We start from the raw sequence: 23357 nt of genomic DNA on the forward strand, positions 1-23357 counted from the left end.
GAAACTCTCCAGGGCTGTGAGGCAGCACCAGTAAATGTCAAGGAAAACTCACTATATATAACTCTCTCCTGCAGAGCATTTTATCTCTCTCTTTACATCTCTCTGTTCTAGTGGAAGGAGTGAAGCAGGAGAGGGGTGGGTTAGGTCATGGATCCAGCAGAGGGCTGGAGGTACAACTTTAGGAGCGCACTTTAAGGATTTTATGGGGCATGAGACAAGGTCTGAGAGGACTTTTTAATAAAACCCCTGGTTCCTCCACCTGCCTGCATGCTGCAACAGATTCCTGGAGCGATGTTATTTGGCAGGGGGAATAAGGAGGAGGGCGAAGGGATAGAGCAGGATACTGTAGCTCAGCATGAACATGAGTGGCATGCCAGGCCTCTCACATCACTGCACTGGAGTAGGAACTGAGCTAAACTCAGAAACCCTTGGAGATCGGTCAAACCGGCACAGCTCAAACACGAGCAAATTAAATCAAAGCACCTCATAAAAGTAGCTGATTCCTGAGGTAGGAACTGGCAGAACAGAGAAATGCTTTGTGGTACCTGCATCTCAACCAGCTGGTGACCTCCAAGAACTCTTAGTTTCTTTGTTACATAAGGATAAATCTGACTAGCACATGGCCTAATCCCTAACCAGAGGATGAGCACAGACAATCCCTGACCCAGCCCTGCCTAACCTTGCAATATTCTAGAGTTCTTGAGGGGGGACATGACATTCCAGTAGGACTGATACCACAGAATATGGACAGGGTGTCTGCAGGCAACAAATCGGATATCCCCTCAAAGCCATGAGTGTACAGTTAATGAAAGTACTCTCATCTCAGCAAATAGGTCATACATTGTAATATGGTTGAATACTGTAGATTCCGGTGTTGGAAAGATCCAAATCCATCCATAGTTTTTACTGAGAGGCTATGTCTTAAATCAACACAAACTACAGGAGAAATTCTCCAGGAGGAAATGTATTAGAAAGACTAACTTTGGAGGAAAGCCTCTTGAAGCTTCATTTAGCTCCACATAAACTTTCAAATACATCACAAGAAGAAGGGCTGGATTTTGTCAAGCCGGTCGCCACAATAAATGTTGACATCGTGGGTTCCTGGAAACCACAGATATGTGGCATTTTTACATTATTATGTAACAGGGTGGCTGTGGCTTGGGAGGTAGAGCAGGTTGCCAATTAAGTATAGGGTCAGCAGTTCGATCCCAAGCTCCTCTAGTTAACATGTCAAAGTATCCTTGGGTAAGATACTAGACCCAAAATTCCTCCCAATGTGTGAGTGCGTTTATTGGTTAATAACTGAGTAGCAGGTAGCATCTTGTACAGTAGCCTTGACCACAAGTACAATTCTCTGTACTACGTATTTTTTTCATGTTTTTTTTTATTTTTCTTCACTGTGCCCTTGTCCTGTGAGACTTTGTGAGAAGTTTATATCTTGAATAAACTTTAAAATAAACAGTTTAATAGAGTTTTCCTAATTATATATGGGCCTATATATTAAAAAAAAGAAGTTTTCTTACACCCCTTGTGGTACTTTGATGACCTCTAGGGGGGGTCATGACCCCCAGGTTGGCAACCAGTGATGTAGTGGATACAGTATGTTGAAACATTTCATTTCAACAATGCTGTGGTTAATGTGTGGTTATGTTAAGGGCTCAAAAACCACTTAGTTGTGGTTAGGTAAAAATCATGTTTTGGCTTAAAATACCTGGCTATGGTGCCACAATCACAACTGGATATGCCACAATGTGTCACTGAAAAAAACACCTGGTTTTGTTGTTGTCAAACACTGGTCTGCGGCGGTCTGCAGCTTAGCAACCGTCTGATTTTGTCCCCCCATCACCTACATTAGAATCACATTATGAAGGGATCCAAGCAAGCAAGTAAAACCTCCTGCAGTGTTTATATGGGCACCTGACTTTTGTTTTAAGACAGAAAATTTATGAACCTATCCTTTAAGATTGTATTATTAGCTTATGTAAACATTCTTCTGCAAAACAAGATAGAAGGTGAAAGATGGCAGGTGGAAAGACAACAAGAACACTATTGCTGTAGGTAGTTGTACTAAAATTCTTTCCACTGTGAAAACACGTCCTCTGGTCTTCTGGTCTTAAACACCTACTATGACCAGCATGACAGCGTGAAGCTCCAGGAAATACACCCCACTAAAGGTGAGCCCTCCTTGGCTGCGGATGTAGCCCTGGCTGAACAGCCAAAACTAGATTTTACTTATGGGCAGCTACAGGCTACAGAGAAGAACTGAAAGCTTGTGGCTGGATATATTGTGGATGAAATTTTACTCCATGAGTGACTCTCCGTCTTTGAGGCAGAACCTTAAAAAAACATAACAGTCACAAGCAAGTGAAGACCCCCAGGTGAAAAAAAACAAACAAATCAACATTCGCACACTATCTAGTCTTGGCTAAACTTTCCTGCGATTACCCTGAAATTTAAACAGAGGCACACATGTGAATTTTGGGGAGATTTGCAATTACCAGTTTTATGGGGTGTAACAGAAAAGTAATATAAGTAGTAGTAAAGTGTAATGTAGTAGTAGCTGGCAGTAAGTGTAATAAATTACTGTTGGCAGGGAGAAATAAGTAAATTAATATTCTTACTTTTGCAAAGAGTAACTATGAGTAATATATTACATTTTTAGAGTCACAAGCCCAACACTGTTTCTAACATACTTCAAGTCCAGTTACCACTAGGAAGTTGATGTAACTGGTTTTCCCAGGAGAAGGATCATATTAGCAGAAAATCTCCATGAAAATAGTGCAAGAGTACAAACAGTCTTATTGGTGAATACTCCCTAGTTTAAATGCCAAAGTGTATGTAAACAAAAACTTTACAAACAACTGCTTGCTCCTACATTTGCTCCTACACTGGAGAGTGGGACAGCTGCATTTGTACATTTTTTCTATTCATATAGCTGTGTATTAAGTGTTAGATTTTTATTAGACTGATGAGAACAAAGCATACAGTAACATAAGAATATTTTGGTGAAAAATTACATAATTTGGCAAAAACTAGGAAAATCACTAAAATCATAATTATCATCCATGTAGAGCGAAAACAGTTCATCAATTGATTGCCTGACAGAAAAACAATCAGCAACTGTTTTGATAATAAATTAATTGTTTCCACTATTTTTGCTTGAAAGCTAACAAATAAACTCAGACTCCAGCTTCTCAAATGAGATTATTTGCTGCTTGTCTTTGTCATAAATCAATGCAAAGTTAATATTTGTTTTGTTGTTGTTGTTGTTGTTGTTTTTTTTTTACTTTTGGTGGATCAAAACAAAGATATCTGAAGATGTTCCCTTTGGCTCTGTAAAGTTTTGATGGGCATTTATTTTTTGGGGGGTATTTCATAGACTGTAATGATTAATGGATTAATCATAAAAATAATCTGCAGATTAACTGATAACGAAAATAACCATTAGTTGCAGCTGTACATTCACGAAAAGGTGTCGAGGAAACTCCACCTGGTCATATGCAGTTATCAAACGTTATCTAACTGACTGCACAGATGACAAAAAATATGACACAAAATTTCTAATCAGCCTCTTGCATTTCAACATCGAGTCCCTCAAACACTACAAAAGTAACATGAATCCAAACATTAAGAATCTGTTTCTTACCTGAATGGGCTCTTGAGTCAGTCTCATAGGTCCGACACATTCTTCTGTAGCTGAAACCTGCAGGCAACAGATGAGACAACATGTGAGTCACTGTCACAAACCAAACACATTAATCAAATAAAGCAAAAACAGAAAAGCTGTGAACACTTCTTACCATTTTACCATTCATGTCCAGGAGCATTTTGGCATATTTCTCTTTTTCTTGCACAACCTGTCTATCCCACCTTTAGTCTTCTCTCTTATGTTCCTCTTTCACTTTTTAGGGGTCCATACAGCAATAAGACGGGTATTTCCTTGCCAAACAGCAACAGCCTCCAAAAACAACAAATATCTGGATTCTTTACTACAGGTTTTGTGATCGCCTCTACTGTGCTGTAGACATGGTTATTTACATGCAGTATTAGCTGCCCAGAATGGAGTTGTCCTCTGCAAACCTCTTTAGAAGGTATTAGCAGCCAGCCGCAGATTGAACTCACAGGTTTACTTGCATAATCCTACTGCAGGAGCATCACACACTGAGCTGTATATATGTGTGTGTGTTCGCAGCCTGTCTGGGCGGCTTCAGCAGGCCTCTTAACCCCATGCGTCATTCTAGTATGAATAAGCAACTCAGCTACATGTGCATGCTTTGAGTATATGCGTACACATGCTTACACCACACTTCAGACACACAATGAATCATTGGCGTACCATACCAGACTGTATCATGGTGGAAGCCACTTTAGCTTTGTGTGTCATGCCCAGAAATAATCCATCAGGTATATTTTTGAGCAGAGTCTGTGCTGGTGACTCATTTTTTTAAAATTCAAAAGTCTTAGTTAGAATAGGAGCCTTTTGTCGCCAACATGTTCATAAACACACACTCATAACCCACAGGGGGATGTGACAGACTAAAGGAATACTTCACCTCACAAGTGACCATTTGTTTATCAGTTACTCACGGTGTTATGCTGAATTCCTGGAGAAAACTTTGTTTTTGTTTTTGAATGGGGGCCAAATTAGTTATGTGAAAATACCGAGAGGCCAGCTGCTTCTCACAACATATGGGTTATTAACGGAAAAAAAAAAAAAAAAAAATCACATACAAATGAGACAAATGCAGCTGTTTCATCTTTCTCTGAAAAAATAGTAAACTTTCCACCGATCCTGAAAGCGGCGGCCCTCACTGTTGACTCACGTTTTTCTATATGGCAATGTCTGCTACCAAACAGGAAATGTCTGCTGCAAGGTAACTATTCTTTAACTTGTTTACCATCTGTTTATGAAAATGGAATGGAAATAATACAAAATAAAATTGCTTGATTACTCAATATTGTGTGGCAGGCCACGTGTAGCATATTTTGACAGGCAAGCTGCGGGCCGTTTCTAAATGGTCCATGGGCCACGTTTGGCCCCCTGGCCAGACTTTCAACAAGCCTACTCTACGGAGAGCAAAGAATCCAAAAACTGAGAAAACCCTTGAAGAATTGAAGTCAAGGGGGTCCACATTTAACAACAGCAAAACCATATCAAAACATCTGTTTACAAAGTCGCACATAACTCTTGCTGTATAATCCAAGTCTCATTTATCCAGTCATATGCTCAGTACTTCCCAAACAGACGGCTCTTTCCCATGAGGAAATTGACTAAAAGTGAAACTTATCTATGCTCTCTTCAAAGCCAGACTCCATTGTCAAAAACCTTTTTAATTTTTGCTCACTAAACATGGAAGCTGCTGGTCTACTGCTGCCTCGACTTGTTGACATTTGTATTATTGCATGAATTTGTTGAATCCAAACTAACCTGTAAAACGCCAAAGTCACACGATAACAACAAGGAACTAACTGACAAGGCAGACCAGCAAACCCCGTGTTCAGCAAGATCCTCTCAGTTCCTTGTGGGAAAGGACTGTCTGTTTGGGAAGTGCTGGACACTGCACAGGTTGTGTGAGAGTTTGTAAACTGATGTTTTGATATAGTTTGGCTGTTGTTACATGTGGATCCCTATGGCTTAAATTCATCAAGAATTTTCTTTGCTTTTGGAGTCTTCCTTCACCACAGGCATGTGAGAAAAACTGTTTTCTTGATGAATTTAAGGTAACACGGGGTAAGTAACTCATATAAACATGGTCATTTGGGAGTATTCCTTTAAGGTCTCCTTCCAGCTGAAGACAAATATCTGTGAGGCATCAACAAAAGATAGAGGCGAGATAAAGACAGAGGGAGGAGGGGGGGATTTCAGTTAATTCTACAAGAGGCACATGCTATGCACACTCTACTCAGTCACTCAGAAGCCGCTGTGTGACTAAAGCAGTGATGTATAGACACAAGCTGGTGACTCAAGCACACATCGTAATTAGGCTTAGAGGTGGACACACTTCAACCCACATCTAGTCTCAACCAGCCACCAACCAACCGCTAACGTCATCAAGAGCTTTCAGGTGCGACTCTTCAAGGAAAAGCCTAATTCTGAGTAACAAGCATCTTTGTTGCTTCAATAGAGCAATATGATAATAAAAAATGCGGAGCATTTCTGAGCATCGGTGCAAACATGGTAATATGCAAAACATAAAGTACAATACACTCACTGTGACAGACTAGACTGGTAACTGGCATGTAACCTGATATGACGCAGATCATATTTGGCAGTGATTTAAGTTCCTTTTTGTGTACTGTTCATGTTATTTTGTCTACCTGTTTTGTATATATTGTGGTATAAAACATCAGGTCATTTTAAAGGAATGAATCTGTGAAATTTCAGAGAAAAACACACATTCTTAATTGTTTTTTTATTGGGAGTTTAACTTGGTTAATTTGCTTCATCAGGTCTGTGTGAATAGAGCTGTAAAAGGATTATACAGGAGGCTTAATGCAACTTAGCCAGAGCTATATTTTTAATGAACACCCCGGTAGCATGGGAGCAAGTCATTCAAGTATGCTTGCGAGAACATGCAATATCTCCTAGTCTTACAGGTTTCACCGCAGACTGTGTTACTGTATAACACTGAGTAATGCACAAGCACATTACAAATCTTTATTTGACAGATCAAGCTTGATTGACAAAACTGACAACATTAGCAAACAACAGGGGCAGAGTGGGGGGTTGGCTTCTGGGGCTCCGGCCTGGATTATTTTCTCAAAAGGCCCAAATCCTTAAGGAACCTAATATAACTGAGTAAATGTTCTTCTGCTGGCCTAATATTCAGTGTACTGAAGTCAACACTGGCATTGTTGGAGATTCTTCATTTCTGATCTCTGCTCCAATGCTGTATACAAGAAAATAGGTCTCAAGATTAGTAATGCTGTTTATACCAAATTCCTAACCTACACACGTAATGTAACTTAAAAATAACATCATCAGACAATTTTCTGCCTCTTTTTATGTGGCAGGTATATACACCTCAACATACAGAGAAAACTTCAGAGTGAAATAACCAAAACTAACCAAAATTCCCCATTCTTGTGGAACAATCACCCATAGGAAGAAGCTGATTGAGAAAATATGTTTTCAGACCCTTTAAAATACATAAAATTCCCAGTGATATGTCTCAATGTCTGTGCAGAGATCTTGTTTTTCCCTGCAAATCCCAATCAAAGACCAACCAGATGGGTTTTTTTTTACTACCATAAAAATGCATCATGGGAAATGGCACTTCTGACGCATAGATCTTAACATTTATAAGGAACCATTTGTCAAGGCTGTTTATGCAACCCAGCCTCACTCTGAAGTCGTCGAATGCCAGTACTTGGGTACTGACTTACGGCATCAGACACCGAGAACGTGGGCATGAGATGTGGCTGGTTGCTGTTATTGTGTAACGGCACCTAGTGGCGTCAAGGGGGAACGCAGCGGGACAACAGCATAAGTTAAGGGGGCGGGAGGGGTGGTGGATTGGTCCAACAACCATTGACTTTCACCCAGGAGGCCAGTGTTCACTTCCCATATGATTGCAGTGTCAAACCCTATTATTTTTTCCGAAACCTAAGCAAGTACTTTTGTTTACGTACATGAATTATGACTCGTCCCCTAACCATCAATAGGTATTCTAACCCTGACCTAGTAGTTTTTTATTCTTAAACTTGACCTAAACAATATCTGTAGAGGTGTTTAATCTGTTGAGTTACAGATTTTTAACTATATGGAAGGTACTGACAGATGATCTCCTGCTGAATGGCAGGTTTGTGTTTGAAGGGCAATTGCCTTACATACAGTATGTTGTCATTAAATTGAAAACTTGTTTGTTTAAACATCTTGTGCTGCTCTGGGTGAAGAGCTTCACGAGTGTATTATAATTAAGTTGCACTGCAAAATGTAAAGATATGTCTGACAGGAGAAGCTTTATGGAAATTTGCACACTTGCACCTGTGGATGTAAATGTGATTAACAGGGAATACTTTTTTACTTTGATTTTAGTACTTTTATTTGACTTTTGTTTTTGTACTATTTTTTGTTTTTTTGTGGTTCATTCATGAACTGCTGCTGTGATATGAGTATAAATAAAGTATCTGTCCATTCATTTGTCCGTCTATCTATGTTTACATGCTGAAGAAGCTGGAGGATATCCATCTTAGGTACTTTGGTGCTGATAGCAGACTTGCAGTGTTGTGTCATCACAGTCATGTGGGCCTCACATCAGAGTTGTTTGTCCTCAAGTTCAAAGGGATTCTTGGAAGTCTGAGCTGGATTCACTTTTATGTTGTCAGCCATCATGGTGAATTACAACGGGGGACAAATAAGGCCAAACACTAAGAGATGACCCAAGGGAGTGCTGAACCAAAGATCCGCCATAGCCCTTTTCCATGCACATAAACTGGTTTGACTTGACTTAGTGTGTCAAGCCTAGCGCAGCAGGGATTCCAACGACAGCAACAGAATGTTTGCTGATCTGTCCAGGATCAGACCCCTGGCTCTTGTCAGCTACCACCACAAACAAAATCTAATTCTATGGGAAACAACGAATGCTCATCATAATAAGCTTCAAATCTGAGACGACGACAAAGCAATGTAAAACAGAAGCACAGATACAGCATACTAGTTCCAACAAATTTAAGATTTGAAAATAATAATATCCAGATTCCAAAACTGGAAACCAAATACCTACGTACCCAACGAACTAATATCCAAATAGTTGAATACTCTGGTCCAGCTCTACCACTTATTGCTTGAAAACAAGCCAGGATGACAAAAGGGATCTAGAATCGTCACTGAATGATGATGAAGTACACCTGACATCATTACAACCTGTTTAGTGGCAGTCGTGCGTGCTGTGGCATGACTCTGGAATTGGTGCATCTCAGGCAAACTTGGCGCATTTAAACTTGTGATGGAAACGCAAACCAAGAAGGCATGGTTTGACCCAGCATGGCCAAAAGTGCCAATGGTAAAGCCTTACAAGTCAGTAAGTGAGACAACCAGCGTGTGGTGGCTACAAGTACAAGACTTGTGAAATAAAAAAACTGACAGAACTGAATATTATTAAGTGCTTCAATGACAATAAGAAGTACAGACTCCAGAGATGTGAGAAAGAGGTTGAGAGTTGGCTTCATGAGAAAATGAGTAATTGTGTTTTACTTGAGGACGACACAGCCAAATGTGAAACAGAACAGGAAGGAAGATGGTGGAAACGGGGATCACTAATACAGTAATCACTGCTAAGACAAAAATTTGGAAAGAGATCAGTCAGTGGAGTTTGACAATGATGGAGGGACTGTTGGGTAAAGTTGTCATAAGACACCATCTCTTCTTAGAGTAGGTGACAAAATCCTAGTGGAGACAGGAAGGGGAAATAGGTGAAGGGAGATTTAGGAGTACACAGACAAGAGCCCTAACGGAGTTAAGATGAATAGTAGAACCAAGATGGATGGAAGTAGAGAAGAATGAGAAAGACTGAAAGTTTGCTTGTAAGTTTTATCCCCACAGATTCAGACAACCATGAGGCAGGCAGGACACCCTAAAGAGGACAGAAAGTGGATGGAAATTAAAAGTCAGAATCTGTAGGAAGTTGAAGGAAAGAGAATGAAGACAGGAGGTATAAGTTGGTATTTTTGTTATTTAACAGTAATTTGAAAACTGTATGTAAAAAAAAACATGCAGATATACAAGAGATGGAGTAGTTTATGAATCCCGATGGGAAATATTGCTGTTACCAATCACATCAGTCACAAAACATACTGCAAAGACACTCAACTAGAAATTTAACTAAACTGAAACTAGAACAGCCGTCTCTAAATAAATCCTGGTAAGACGTCCATTGGTAGTGCATGTCTGATACATGTCATACGTAGATGTTTTTGTATTGTTATTAGGGATGGACCAATATGGATTTTTTTCAACCGATACCAATAATCTGACATTTTTGTATTTTAAACAGAAGTGCGTAACCTGTACTTTATGTACACCTAAAGGGTAAGAAAGGCTAAGATGGCTGATTTCATATCCCATTGCTCTGACCTAACCTAATCAAACTGTATTGTCTCTTCCATACCTGCCAACAGCAGGCTGTGAAAAAGAGAGAGATTTTCTGCTGTATTGTCAGTGGCCTAACCACCCACACCCCTGCCCCCATATAACCCTACACTACAGATGGACATAATAAATACAAGGATGTGACAGTAAAATGACTTTTAATCAGTATAAAATTTATAGTTAATGTAGAGAGGGGAATTATGAAGCCTACTGTTACTGTGTAATTCTCTGGTGCATCAGTAAGTGTATAAACTACACTGCAGAGTGAATGGGTTTCATCTGGTGTATAATGTTTATATCATCCCGCTGCATTTTTATTAACATACCCAGGCACTGTCTCACCATCCCACGATAGATCAGCCTACCAAGCAGAATAGCAATGCGCTAATGATATACCTCACACAGCCAGAGAGAGAGAGACCTGCTCCAGACATGGTTACCAGGTAATAATACAAATAATCGCTAACTGTAGCATCATATGGCTAGCCGTTATTAATAAGTTTCACAACAGAGTCGAGCCTTTCAAAAGCTTGGTGTTGGATGTAAGCTGCTGCTAATTAGCTCGTGCTAACACTCTGGAGACGGTCCTTCAGTGTTGTGTCTAACCTGTTTAACAGCTGCAGTAAGTTTGTTGATCTGGTGGAGTGTAGGGCAGTCGGAGATCCAACCCTCTTGTTTGAGTCAAGTTGCAGTTAGAGTTTACATCCATGTCTGTTCAGACTCAAATATAGCCATGCTAGTAGACAATGCTTCATATCGATGTTGCTACAAAGAAGTTACAAATTTGAAAACACAGATGCTTCACGCAGCACAGAAGATCATGCTGTCAGCATAGTTTCAAGGTGGACACCCAAGATTTGTGTCCCCAATGCAGTATCCGACCAAATGCCTTCCCTTCTGTTCCGAGATATGATGTTGAATAATAGCCAGAAAAGTGTTTTGCAGAACTGTATGATGTCACAGTGAAGTTGACCTTTGACCTTTTGGATACAAAAAATGCCATCACTTCATCATTTTATCCTAATAGATATTTGTGTTAAATCTTGTCATAATTTGCATGTGAATACTTGAGTTATGGCCATAAACTTGTTTTTGGAGGTCACAGTGAGCTTGATCTGTGACAACCAAGTTTTAATCAGTTCATTCTTGAATCCAAGTGAAGGTTTGTGCCAAATTTGGAGAAATTACCCTAAAGGCGTTCGAGATATCGTGTTCACAATAGTGAGATGGACAAGGGCACACTGACCTTGACGTTTACCACCAATATCTAATCAATTCATCCTTGAGTCTAAGTGGACATTCATGCCAAATTTGAATAAGGTGAAGACGGTGAAGACTCATGGTGTTCTTGAGATATTGGGTTCATGAGAGTGGGATGTACAGGCAGATGGACAGATATGGACAGACAACCCCAAGACATAATGCCTCTGGCCACATTTTTTTGCAGGCATAATAACAAAAGCTGACGGTAGCTGCAATGATTACGTTTTGGAACTACACTTCCCCTTATCTGGGGGATGCAAACAGGAAGTTAAATGTTGCCATGGAATCAGTGGATTATGTGTTTATATTTGTTTACATTTCAGAAAACAGGCACCATTAAAAGTATGCCAAGTTAGCTATCAGCACCTCCTGTGTACCCATGGACGTACAGACAGCTACCATTGGATTATTTTGACACAGTAGAAATCTTAAAAAAAACAATGAATCTCAGGCAAAGTCTGGAGTTACAAGGATCATCTTACAGTCTGTGAATTCTATACAAAGTCAAGAACGTTCTTCTGTGACGGACATCACAGAAGATGATATCCTCGTTGAGTGTAAGTCACACTGAATCTTAAAATATACTCATCACTGTGTTCAGATTTGACTGAGCTGTGTGTCACAGTCACTGCTGCGACTGAAAAGTGTTTTGTTAGAAGGGCAAAATCAGCAGCCAAACGACAATAACTAATCGTTGTTTTCAGGACACCAGCGTGCACTTTTCTCTTTTAAATCCAGCAGTATCTTTGCTTCACGTCTCTCCCTCTGCATTTCCTCTTCAGCTCACACAGTTGACAAACCTTTAACCCCTAACTCTAACCCTGACCCTGACTAATTGCTTACCTTCTAAAGCTTTTTTTTGCGGTGGAGCTGCCCTCCTGTTGGAGTCAGCTAATTCTATTGTCCTTGTTTTTGTGAAACACTTTGTAAAATTGGCTGTATAAATAAGCCCTTATTATGTACTAGGGCCCAGGTACATCATGTCGACGCATATACTGTATACACATTAAAACTCAGATTAAACATTGCTTTCATTGTGGGGGCCTGTTCCACCATTTCATTGCAGTTTATCTTCTGAGTGCCATAAACTTAACAAAGTTACAGTATGTTTCATGTGTTCTTTTGAAGGTGTTTTCACTGTTTACAATGATGTCAGATTATAAAGATGACAGGGGAGTTTACATTATGGCCGGAGAACAGAAAGAGTTGTTTACACTTACAGGCCAATGGCTAATCATTTTGAGTAAGTGACAAAGAGGGGTGTAGTTCTCATCTAGACTTGACCTTGTGTGTGGCTCTCACTTTGAAACTCAGACTGTTTAGAAATCAGAAATGATACAGAATGACGTTATTGTGGCCTTTAATGCTGGGAAAAATCTTCTCATCCTATGCATTAGGTCACTTTCATCTGTGTCTGAACCACAGAAAAATGTTATTGGATTTATTTTGTATATTGCCAGATAAATACATAGCAGCCAGCTTTCATCATATTGCATTACTCATCGTTGTTAGCAGCAGGCCTTGGAGTTTACGTGAATCACAGTCCTTGCAACAAGGCCTCGTCTTATCTGCAGAGCAGGTGGCCTTCTGTAGTGCCTACGTGGACTTGAGGTCAGCCTCGGTCTGCACGCTGCTACTGTCATCTTCCTTATCCTTTAGGCTTCTTTCCACACTATGGAGTCATGATAAGCTCACAGTGATCAACTGATATTGTTACGTGGGTAAATTTTGTCATGTGAGCAGGCTTCTTGGCTGCAACCTTCAAATTGGATGTTCACACTACCAATAATAGCACACTGTAGAGGACACTATTATACATAGTAACAGTGGTTGATTCAATCCCCCTTTTTAATAATGTTCTCTAACATTCACTGTTGAAAATATTTAAAAATTATCATGCAAATGAGTTCCTATTTTAGCACTTTGTACCCTGCTTTATTAGATAATGTGCACTAACTGTGTTTAGCCTGGTATTCCATCAACAGTGACTGACCCTCCTTGCTCAAAGTTACTCCCACAGTCCAAAGTGATACGACACCAATTAATTAGCCGGGCTGATTAAGAGTGCATCAGGGATGAAGATTTTATTTAGGGAGAATTCTGGAAATATCTTTGGCTAAGGAGCAGTATTGCAAGCCTGTTCAAACTTAACAGGGGTTTAGAGGAACCCATTATGATAAAGAAGCTCTTTGACTTACCAAGCATAACACACAGTGCTTCATTGTTCTATTAAACCATCATAAATACACAAAGTGATAAGTGTGAGAATCTAAGATTAATTTGACAAATGGACTTAGAACATAATATTGGAGAGGTGACATGGCAGTATATAATATCTAGTACTGGTTGGGCCACAAGAGATATTAGAAGTAAATTCACTCATTACAAAGTTATACATAGATACTATTACACCCCATCAAAGCGATTTAGGATGGGCCTGATACATGATAGATATTGTTGGGAATCTAAGGATGCAATGGGTGCATGCTATGTGGAACTGCCCTGTGGTTCTTCCCTTCTGGATAATAGTGCTGGTGAAACTTGGTGAATGGGTAGAGCAGCCATTGCCACACTCCCCTCAGCTTTGTCTTCTCAGGGTCAAAACATTTTTGCTACAGGGTGTCACAAGGGCTCAGTTTGTTTTATTAGTAAATGGTTTCATTACTGCAGCAAGAGTTATTTGTAAGGTACTGGAAAAATACAAAAACCCCAGAATTCACTGAATGGATTAGACTTATGACAGAAACTGCCTCCTCTGAATATAAATAGGCTTGATTAAATAACACAACAGGGAATTTAGCTGAAGTCTGGGATAACCTCCTTCTATTTATTAAGGGCTCATGATGTTGGAGTACATATGGGTGCATAAGGACAGAGGGATGTCGTATGCTGTAAAGCCCTGTGAGGCAAATTGTGATTTGTGATATTGGGCTTTATAAATAAAATTGAAATTGAATTGAATTGAATCCGTGAAATATTTTTGTTTTTGTAATACTGTTGTTTTTTTTCTTGTTTTATCGTTAAAGTATTTGGGAGCAATATGTCAGTTTAAAAGAAAATCGATAGAAATTTAAATAACAAAAAAAAAAAGGGATGAAACTTTTTTGTAGGCCTACCAGGAACTTAACATCGCCTTGGTTCCATTGGATTTTGGATTATTGCAGAAAATAAGCTCTGAAGCAAACAAAAGTTCATGATACTTATACCATTTGTTCAGCATGATAACCCTCACAAATGAACACCACATTTATGACTTCTGAAGTATCAGTGCAATAGCCAGAAGTAAAAAGCTATCGTTAGACTTTGAAAAAACTACACCATGGTCACATGACTTTAATGTTGCCACCACAATGTTCAGTGTGATGACACTGTAGTCTCATCTAACCACTTGTTAGCAGCCGCCTTTTTAAAGACTTTTTAAAGTTTCAAAATTCACAGTTGGGGTATTTACTGACATATTTCTTGTCGCAGAACAAAACTTCAAAGTATCTTAAGCTTGTGTTAACCACAGACTTTTTTCAGGCATCTAACCCTGATAAAAACACCCATTGACTTAGACAGGAGGGAACTGGAAATGCAAGAATGCTAACTCATTTTCGTTTTCTTGGGGTTCATTCCTGCACTATAACAACCATTATTATCTTATATATGACAGCCAAGAACTTGCAATACAAAAATGCCAAAAATGTTTCTGTAGTAATTTGGAAAAATGGTAAAGATAACAGCTCAACATCAGCATTTTAGCATTGTTATTGTGAGCATGTTAGCACAATCATGTTAGCACGTAGCTCAAAGCCCTGTTGTGCCTAGGTACAGCCTCACAGCAATGCTAACATGGCTACATTTAGGTGTAAAAATGTCCCACTTGGGACATATGTTGGTCACTAAATTTAAGGTACACTTAAGGGGGAACTGCCCATTGGTTCGACATCCCATTGTTCTGACCATATTAAACCCATTGTTCCGAAGTCCGTTCTGAAATCATCATGATTCCCTGTGGTTAAGGTCTGGTTAGGTTTAGGCACAAATAACACTTGGTTAGGGTTATGAAAAGATCATGGTGTGGGTTAAAATGAAAAAGAAAGTAACATACACATAAGCCGTGAGCCTGCTTCGCCTCAAGCCTTTCCCAGCTGACCCAGAGCCGGTCGCGGCGCACCATCAAGGTAGAAATACGCTCAGCACCGCGGACCGTCGGACTAATGGGATGTCGGATCAATGGGCTGTCGGACCAGTGACATGGACTAAAGTTTGCTTCGATTTGTGTTTGTGTAAACTCTTGAATAGTGCTATCAGTTTCAAAAATCCAGTATTGGTCAGCCTCATGTCCAAAGACATGCTAATCAGCTTGCCCACTGGCATTGAGGATAAAAAACTATTGTTAAGACATGTACTTTCACTCACTTACAGAATGCCTTGAAAGAGTACCCAGGCTAATCCTGCTAAATAAAATTCTGCCTGACTCTTTTTATATTTATTCACGTGGTTTGGTATTGGGTGTTATTCCCCAACTGTGTTGCATAAAGCTGGTTTGGAATTCCCCCCAAAATCCTGCAGCATCTGAATTAGTTGATAAGTCAAACCAAAACTTGATAAAGTATGTACTCTATCAGATTTCCATTTTCAAAATCATACCCACAGTTTGAGATACAGAACTCACTTGTCCACATTCATTTTAGTGCCATGATACTTGGTACTGATCATTCTACTACATTTCAAAACTACCAAAAAGGAGCCTGGAAACCTGACAGTGCAGGATAAAAATTGAGACTGTGCTCCAATGAGATAACATGCATGTAAACACACACCTACAGGAACTTCTTCACATGTAAACAGTTGTCCCAGTCCAACATTCAAACTATTTTCCACCTCACAGCCTGGACGACATTCCTGCTCTCACACATCCCCCTCTCATATCCAAGACTCAGACTGTGTCCACACACTATGCTGGCTAAATCTAAAACACTCAAACTATGGGAAATTCTGCTAAATCTCTTGATCATAAATGCTTGATGTTGACCAGTTTTACTCTTATAACTGAACTGCTGCACTGAGATGTTGATCACTGTGAGACTGACTATGAGAAAGTAGTTTTTAATAGCTGGTTCGTGCTTCGGAGCCTAAAAAGGGTTCTCAAATAAATCTGGAATAACACCAATAACTCTAAATAGCAATTCCACAAGCAGTAGCATTGCTACTGATGACAAACAATACGAACTTAGACACAAAATACATCCACTTACAGTCAGACTGTGTACTGTTAAACACTGTCTGCAGATTATGAAGAACGCTCCAGCAAACAATGGCCTGCATGGCCTGAGCTATAGGCCTCTTAGCAGTTCAGATGTGCTTTGATAGGTTGAGCTTGGGTCCCACCCACCTCTGACACTGGCATTTAAAGTGATGCTCACAGACTTAGAAGCAACAGATAGTTGTCTCCCTCACATTACAGCTTCCATGTAAGAAGACATCAACAATGTTATCCAAAAGCTCTTTTTCCCCTCATCTACATGGTAACAGGTTAAAATTGTTCCACTCTGGAGAGCGTTTTGAAAATTAACTCTTTCTTTTGTGTGATAAATGTCTGCTTAAGACTGCCTCACACTAAAAGATTCTTCAAATCTTAATAGATGTTTCGAAAAAGTGAGACCTCAATGACATGCAAAGATGAATTAAACGATTTGGATAAAAAAGTGCACCACACACCAACGGATTCCATTCATGAACCAGAGTCCTGACTCTCAAAACTGGAAATGTTGCAAATCTCTCGCGACCAGATGTTAACATTACATTAAGCCCTTCAGGTGGAAGGTTATCCATAGACGACTACTGTAACAATTTCATTACACACAACAAAATTCCATGATTTTTACAAAACTTTCAATTATTTTTACAAATTCCATGACATTCTGGGAAACATATTTGTGAAATTCCATGGATTTTCCATGTTTTTCATGACCATGGAACCCTGTTAAGTTAACCTGCTCTGGACCAGGTCAGCTGTTAAGCAAAAGTTACCATGATGATTTATCCTGGTAAAAAGTGAACCAGCAGGGTGCTACTAGCTCACCTGGTAGAGCGAGCACCGCATGTACAAAGGCTATGTCCTTGGCACAGCGGCTGTTGCTTTGTTTCCGACTCCTGCCCTTTTTTGCATGTCATCCCCTCTCTCCCATTTCATGCTAGACTTTACTATCTAATAAAGGCAAAAAAAACCAACCTGGAGTTAACCCTCAAGTTACCTTGCTAACTCCAAATCCTGCTTCATAGTACAGACCTCAGAACACAGGTTTTTCTTTCCAGACATGTGTGCTTGAATCAACATATTTTTCTCAAGGAGTTTGTTATTGTTAACTCATACTGTATTATCCCTATTCTTTAACTATATGTTAAGATCTGTAAACTTGTTAATGTAAACTGCATCTCAAACCAGATTTCTACTAACTAACTGTACATTCACACCAAAAGCTGCCAGAGCTGCTAAGGCGTCAGGTCTAATTAATTTTCAATGGATAGTGGCGACCAGAGGCGTTTTGAGCTGCAAAAGCGAGGAGCGGCAGCGTTTGGCAAATTGAGCTGCAAATGAAAGTTAAAGACTGGTTAACTTTATGCAAATTAGCTATGATGTGTTTGAGCTGCAAATGACCAGACACCAATTGAAAAGTAGATGTCCATCGCTTGTGTGGAACCCAGAGAACATCCTCGGAAACTTTTAGTTCCTACAACATATTCATTCCTACTTCAAAACAAGAAGCAAGCTGTCACATATTCATTCCTACTTCAAAACAAGAAGCAAGCTGTCAAACTGATATGTTCAGTCTGAAGTAGCGCTTGAACCTCTCCCCATCCAGCCGCAGCTCCTGCACCAGCCGATGATATTCCCCATGCTGTTCACGGCCCCGGAGGATATCGTGAAGCCAGACCCAACGGCGGCTACATCCAAGCAGGTACCACACGGCAGCACAAATTACAAGAATGTCTTCTTCCATGTTGAATTGATACACAATTGTGGACAAGCGCATGTACTTATACAATTTCTTTATGTTCTGGAACGCTTGTTATTAGTGGGAATGCAATTAATTTGCTCTCCTTACCACTAGTTTAACTAATCGCACTGTAGGCACTCGAACCCAAACCATTGGCTGTGTTTCCCAGCAAATAAAAAAATGTGTCTCACATTCGGTTCAGGTTCGGCCCACTTGACATGCTGCTGTGTTGTGCTACGGTGTATTCAAGTACTGGAATTTGTTATTTACGTGACAACACCTGAAAGCAACACAGGCTGTGTGTGTTTAATGTTTAATGTCAGACCTATTTAGACTTTTTGTCCTGTTTTCATTGTCCAGTAACCTTCTTTGCGGCTCCTTTAAATTGAGAAGCATAATTGAACATTCAAAATTTGACGTCATGAGCGACTTGAGCTGCTTTCGCTGCCACAAATATTTTAACAGCGGCGCTGCTAGACCGAATTCAGCTATTTTGCAGCTCTGGCAGCTCTTGGTGTGAACGCACAGTAATGTTTTTGTTCTGCCATTTGTTACTGACATGATATTTCACATTCTTTTGTATTTTGTCACATGTCACTTTTCTTTTCTAAATTCTGTAAATTTGTTTGCAAAAATAAATAAAGCCTATGAAGACACTTTCTATCAAGCTATTGTCGGGATAGAAGAGCTGCGGTCTCTAGGGGTAGTTTGGTTCATTTCTTTTTCAAAACACAGAAGCTGTACTGTTAATGATCACTGAACTTTTGTACCTCTAGATGAGAGGTGGTCGCGACTCCACTGCTGAGAAAAGTACCAATTCATGCTCTCTCTGTATATTCTCATAAGTCAGGGACTGTGTCAGAGGCCCTGAGGGGATCTCTGTACAGGCCACCAGCATCAGCTCCTTCACATGCGACTGTTCACACCCATGCCGTACTGACCAGAGGGGTAAACAAATGACTTGTCCATATAAACATGCACACACAAATACACACTAACACACACAGGAGCGTGATCCCCACCATGGCAGATTATTAAGATCCTGCAGGGAAAGGCAGATGGTTTCAATAATAAATGGTATCATTGATCCTTTCTTAGTCCTTAGAGACAGAGGGGAAGTGAGGAAGAGCAAAGGAAGAACTGACAAACCGGCACACACACACACACACACACACACACACACACACACACACACACACACACACCCTTTATGTGCCACCCTAAACTAATGACACAAATCTACAGAAAGGTATCAAATTGCTGGATGTAAATATTAATAAATGATTTATTTTAACTGCTGATGAGAAGCATCCTACTAGACTAAATATTTTCATTCAATCCAGTGACTCATATTTTCTTCCATATTAGGACCAAAGGAGACAAGTTTATGTCATAAATCAATGAAATGTGAGAAATAAAGAGCATGGGACTGCAAAAGCCTCTAAAAGGTTAAAACATCAGTCTAAAAATGTATTAATTACAAAATATTTTATCGAAAATGATCAACAAATGTCAAATAATGCCAAAAGGGACCAAATGTATAGTTTATCAAAATCAAATCACACAAAAATAGAAGGTTAACCATAAAATATGTCCATTTTCTTTTGTAAATCTAGGCCTGAATGGGTTAATACTTTTAGGGTCTGATGACACGATCATCTGCTACACTACTTCTTAGGAAAACACAGCTATATCCTCTGGGGTTCAATCATAAATATGAACAAGTATCTGTTCACATGCTCCCTCATGAGAAGGATCCATCAGCAAGTAAAAGCACACAAATAATATGACAAGACATGTACACATCTCCACAAGCTTAACCTCTTTCAAACAAAGTGCAGACTCCACAAACTCTGAATGAAAACTGCCAAGCAAGACAGACATTATGTGTCATTTTCAACTTGTTAATACTTATTAATGGTTTATTATGTAAGCATCTGCCTGTGTCAACAGGATTTTTGTGTGTGAAAGTTCATTCTTGAATTTTCCTTGACAAGACAAAAAAAAAATCTTAATTCAAGGTCCCATTATTAGCTTTTCAGAAGTTTTTTATCATGCAGATAACTCATTTATCATGACTCGTGTTTTCCATCAAGGAAGACCTTGAGATGTGGGTAAAAGTTTTGAATTTTCTTTTTCTTTTGGTAAAACAATGTATCTTTTGCTTTGTAGCTTATTAAGTTAAAGCTATTTACATGTAGCATCTCCTATGATGAATGTGATGAACTAAATAACAAACTTATTTTTCACTTTATGATCTAATGATTTATTTAGTAGCTTAACAGCTTATTAGGCACGGCGTCTCCCATGGCGAATTGGACAATGTCTCCCAGTTTGTTCACTTTTAGCTCTGAAGCAGAGTCGTCAATGACTGAATATAATGGCCAGTGTGGTAAACTGAATTTAAGGGAGGAACACAAGTTGTCAAGACATAGATGATCCTTTGACTCTTGGCCCTTTGAGGTACACTCTCTCTGTGCTTTGCTGTTTAAGAACGAACCAATTGGATGCACATTTTTGCTCATCTGACAATGTATTCTGCCTCTGAGGATCTTTGCCTTGTGGCTGCAGGGCTGTACTTACACAAGGTTTTGTTAGAGCACACATTATAGATGACAGTTCGGAGAAATGCAGGGCTGGGATTTCTGGGACAATTTCACCAAGTACTTCCAGCAAGTTTTAAAGCTCATTTTTTAAACAAGTTTTGATGTTAAAACTTGACTGTTACACCCCATACTGAGCATTCATAGCAGCCAGAAAAGGCCCATGTCTGTAACAGCTAAATCTGGGCCACATTTGGCAAAAGCAAACGGGCCAAAGCTGGCTCACATTTTGCACCATGGAGCCAGAACAAAGCCAAATCAGCCAACACTGGGCCGCAAATGGGCTGAGTCCGATGGCTTCCTGGGGTAGTTTTACGCAGGAAAGTGTCTATTAATATTTTTGTTCATAACTACAACTCCTGGGCACTCAAATAGAGGCTGGTGTATAGTAGTTGTAATAAGACCAAATAGGCTACGTCTTCATATGCATAGGCGACACATCCCCCTCAATATTTACAAGATGTGAATTTGCCCCACCCCCAAACTAAAACCATCACAGTGAAAAATCACCAGAATGCAGGAAATTAAGACTTTGATGCTCAAAATTTCCTGAGGAGGATCCCCAAACCCCCCATTTCATATGTGACATATGAAAAGTTACGATTGTTGACACTTTTTCTCCATATCTGCTTACAACTACATAGTGTGTTATAAACCATTTATTAATTCTTAATATAATAAATGCTAAATGGGAAGGTGAAAGTGTTTTGTCCTCTTCAAAGAAAGAAAGAAATGGCAAAATGCCGCTGGTGTTTAACTGGGCATACATCTGTTGTTTTCTTTACAGTCAAATAAGTCAGCTCCATGTCTAACTGCAAAGCATTTTTGTTAATAAAAGATCCATTCTGTTAACCCAGCTGTCATTTATCACATGCCTCAAATGTTGGATCAGTGGAGTAGCACAGTAACAGTGCTGGTATCAGATCACTGTCATATTATATGTAATAGATTAAATTATCATCACCGGTCCACACTGATCGCTGGCTGCAGAGAGGGATGATAAAGCCAGTGAATGAGAGAAGACTGAATGAACAGTCATTAGAAGTGTAATACAACACACCGGATCAGAAGGCTCGGGCCTCCTCCGGTAACAACAAACAAACAAACCAATAGGCCTCCTCACGTGTGATTTCCACTCACGACCCGGTGATGATGCTGTGACTGTGGCAGCACACAGCTGTACTGTACCTTGACGCTGGTGTGGCTGGTCTGCGTCTCGGCCTCGATGCGGATGTGTCCCCCGCTGTTCTCCTTGCGATCCCGGCACGAGTTGTTGCGCGAGTGGCGGCTCTGGTAGGTGATGACGGAGGGGATGGTCTCGGCCGCATCGGTCTTGATGAAGAGCCCGTGTAGCGTGGCCGCGGTGCCCTGAGAGATGGTGGTGGTCTGGTGGGGGGAGTTGGATTCGTCTGAGTCTCGGCAGTAGATCACCCCGCTCTGAGAGACGTGGATACTGGGAGCGCAGCCCATGCCTCAGCGACGCGCCTCCGGAGTCAGATCCCAGATAATAAACACCGACACTTGGGTACCACCTTCCTGTCGTCCACAGCTGCCTGCACACAGGCTGCTGTTTTCTCCGGGCATCGGCTGCGGGCTCGGTTCGCTCTCTCCTCCACACACCTCCGTTTGAGCACATTAAGGGGGGGAAACGTGAGGTACCGCTGATTGTTTAATTCATGCGTCCCGTCAATCCGGTTCCTCCTCAGCCTCCGCTATTGCAGGATCTCGGCTTTTGATGTCATATTCAGGACAAAAGGTGTTTCGGGCTATGATCTAAAGCTTGCTGATGGCCTGTACCACCCGCTAGCGCATCTATGAAATGACCCGGGCTAATGAATAAAATGAATAAATGGACTAAACCACCTGGCTGCTCTTCATCACCTCTTGCTTCATATCCGGCTTTGTATCTCCGCTCATCCTCTGTGACATGATCGCATTTTCGGCCTGTGGAGAGTACATGAAATCTCCTCTCTGTCTCTACTTTAGTTGTTCTGCTTGCAGATCATTGGCCACGGTCCATCCCTCTCTCGCTCTCTATTTCTCTCTCTCTCTCTCCCCCCTCTCTCTTTTTATAACACACTAACATTATATCACTTCTCTCTCTCCATGATGACCCCTCTCATCTCCCCAGAGGCCATGCTCTGACTCCAGGGGTCATTTAGACTCACCATGCTGAATTAGACATAATGCTTTCATAGAAGTAATGGAGGCTTGATGGAAAAACATTTCCCACCTCCTCTTTCACTTATATTTAATGTAGCCTACATTTCTTGATAAAGATATTTAAATATAATCTCGTTTGTTTTGCAAATACCGTGCAGCAGTGAAGTGTTGTGGTGGATGCTGGCTGACCTTTGACATCTGACCTTTGATAATGCAGTTAGGCAACCTAATGACCAGAAAAATGTTGGCATT

General features: G+C 40.3%; 1 protein-coding gene across 1 annotated transcript in view; it reads right to left on the reverse strand.

Annotated features, from left to right (window-relative positions):
* Positions 1–22893, reverse strand: part of pde8b (phosphodiesterase 8B) — a 62898-nt gene extending 40005 nt beyond the window's left edge. The window contains exons 1-2 of the mRNA XM_050052355.1: positions 22131–22893; positions 3647–3703 (exon numbers count right to left, since the gene is read on the reverse strand). Of these exons, the coding sequence (XP_049908312.1) occupies positions 3647–3703; positions 22131–22412 (339 nt within the window). The 5' untranslated portion in view covers positions 22413–22893. The remainder of the gene's footprint in view (positions 1–3646; positions 3704–22130) is intronic.
* Positions 22894–23357: the final 464 nt, after the last annotated feature.

The sequence above is a fragment of the Epinephelus moara genome, chromosome 9 (genome assembly GCF_006386435.1).
Source record: "Epinephelus moara isolate mb chromosome 9, YSFRI_EMoa_1.0, whole genome shotgun sequence".
Lineage (NCBI taxonomy): Eukaryota > Metazoa > Chordata > Actinopteri > Perciformes > Serranidae > Epinephelus > Epinephelus moara.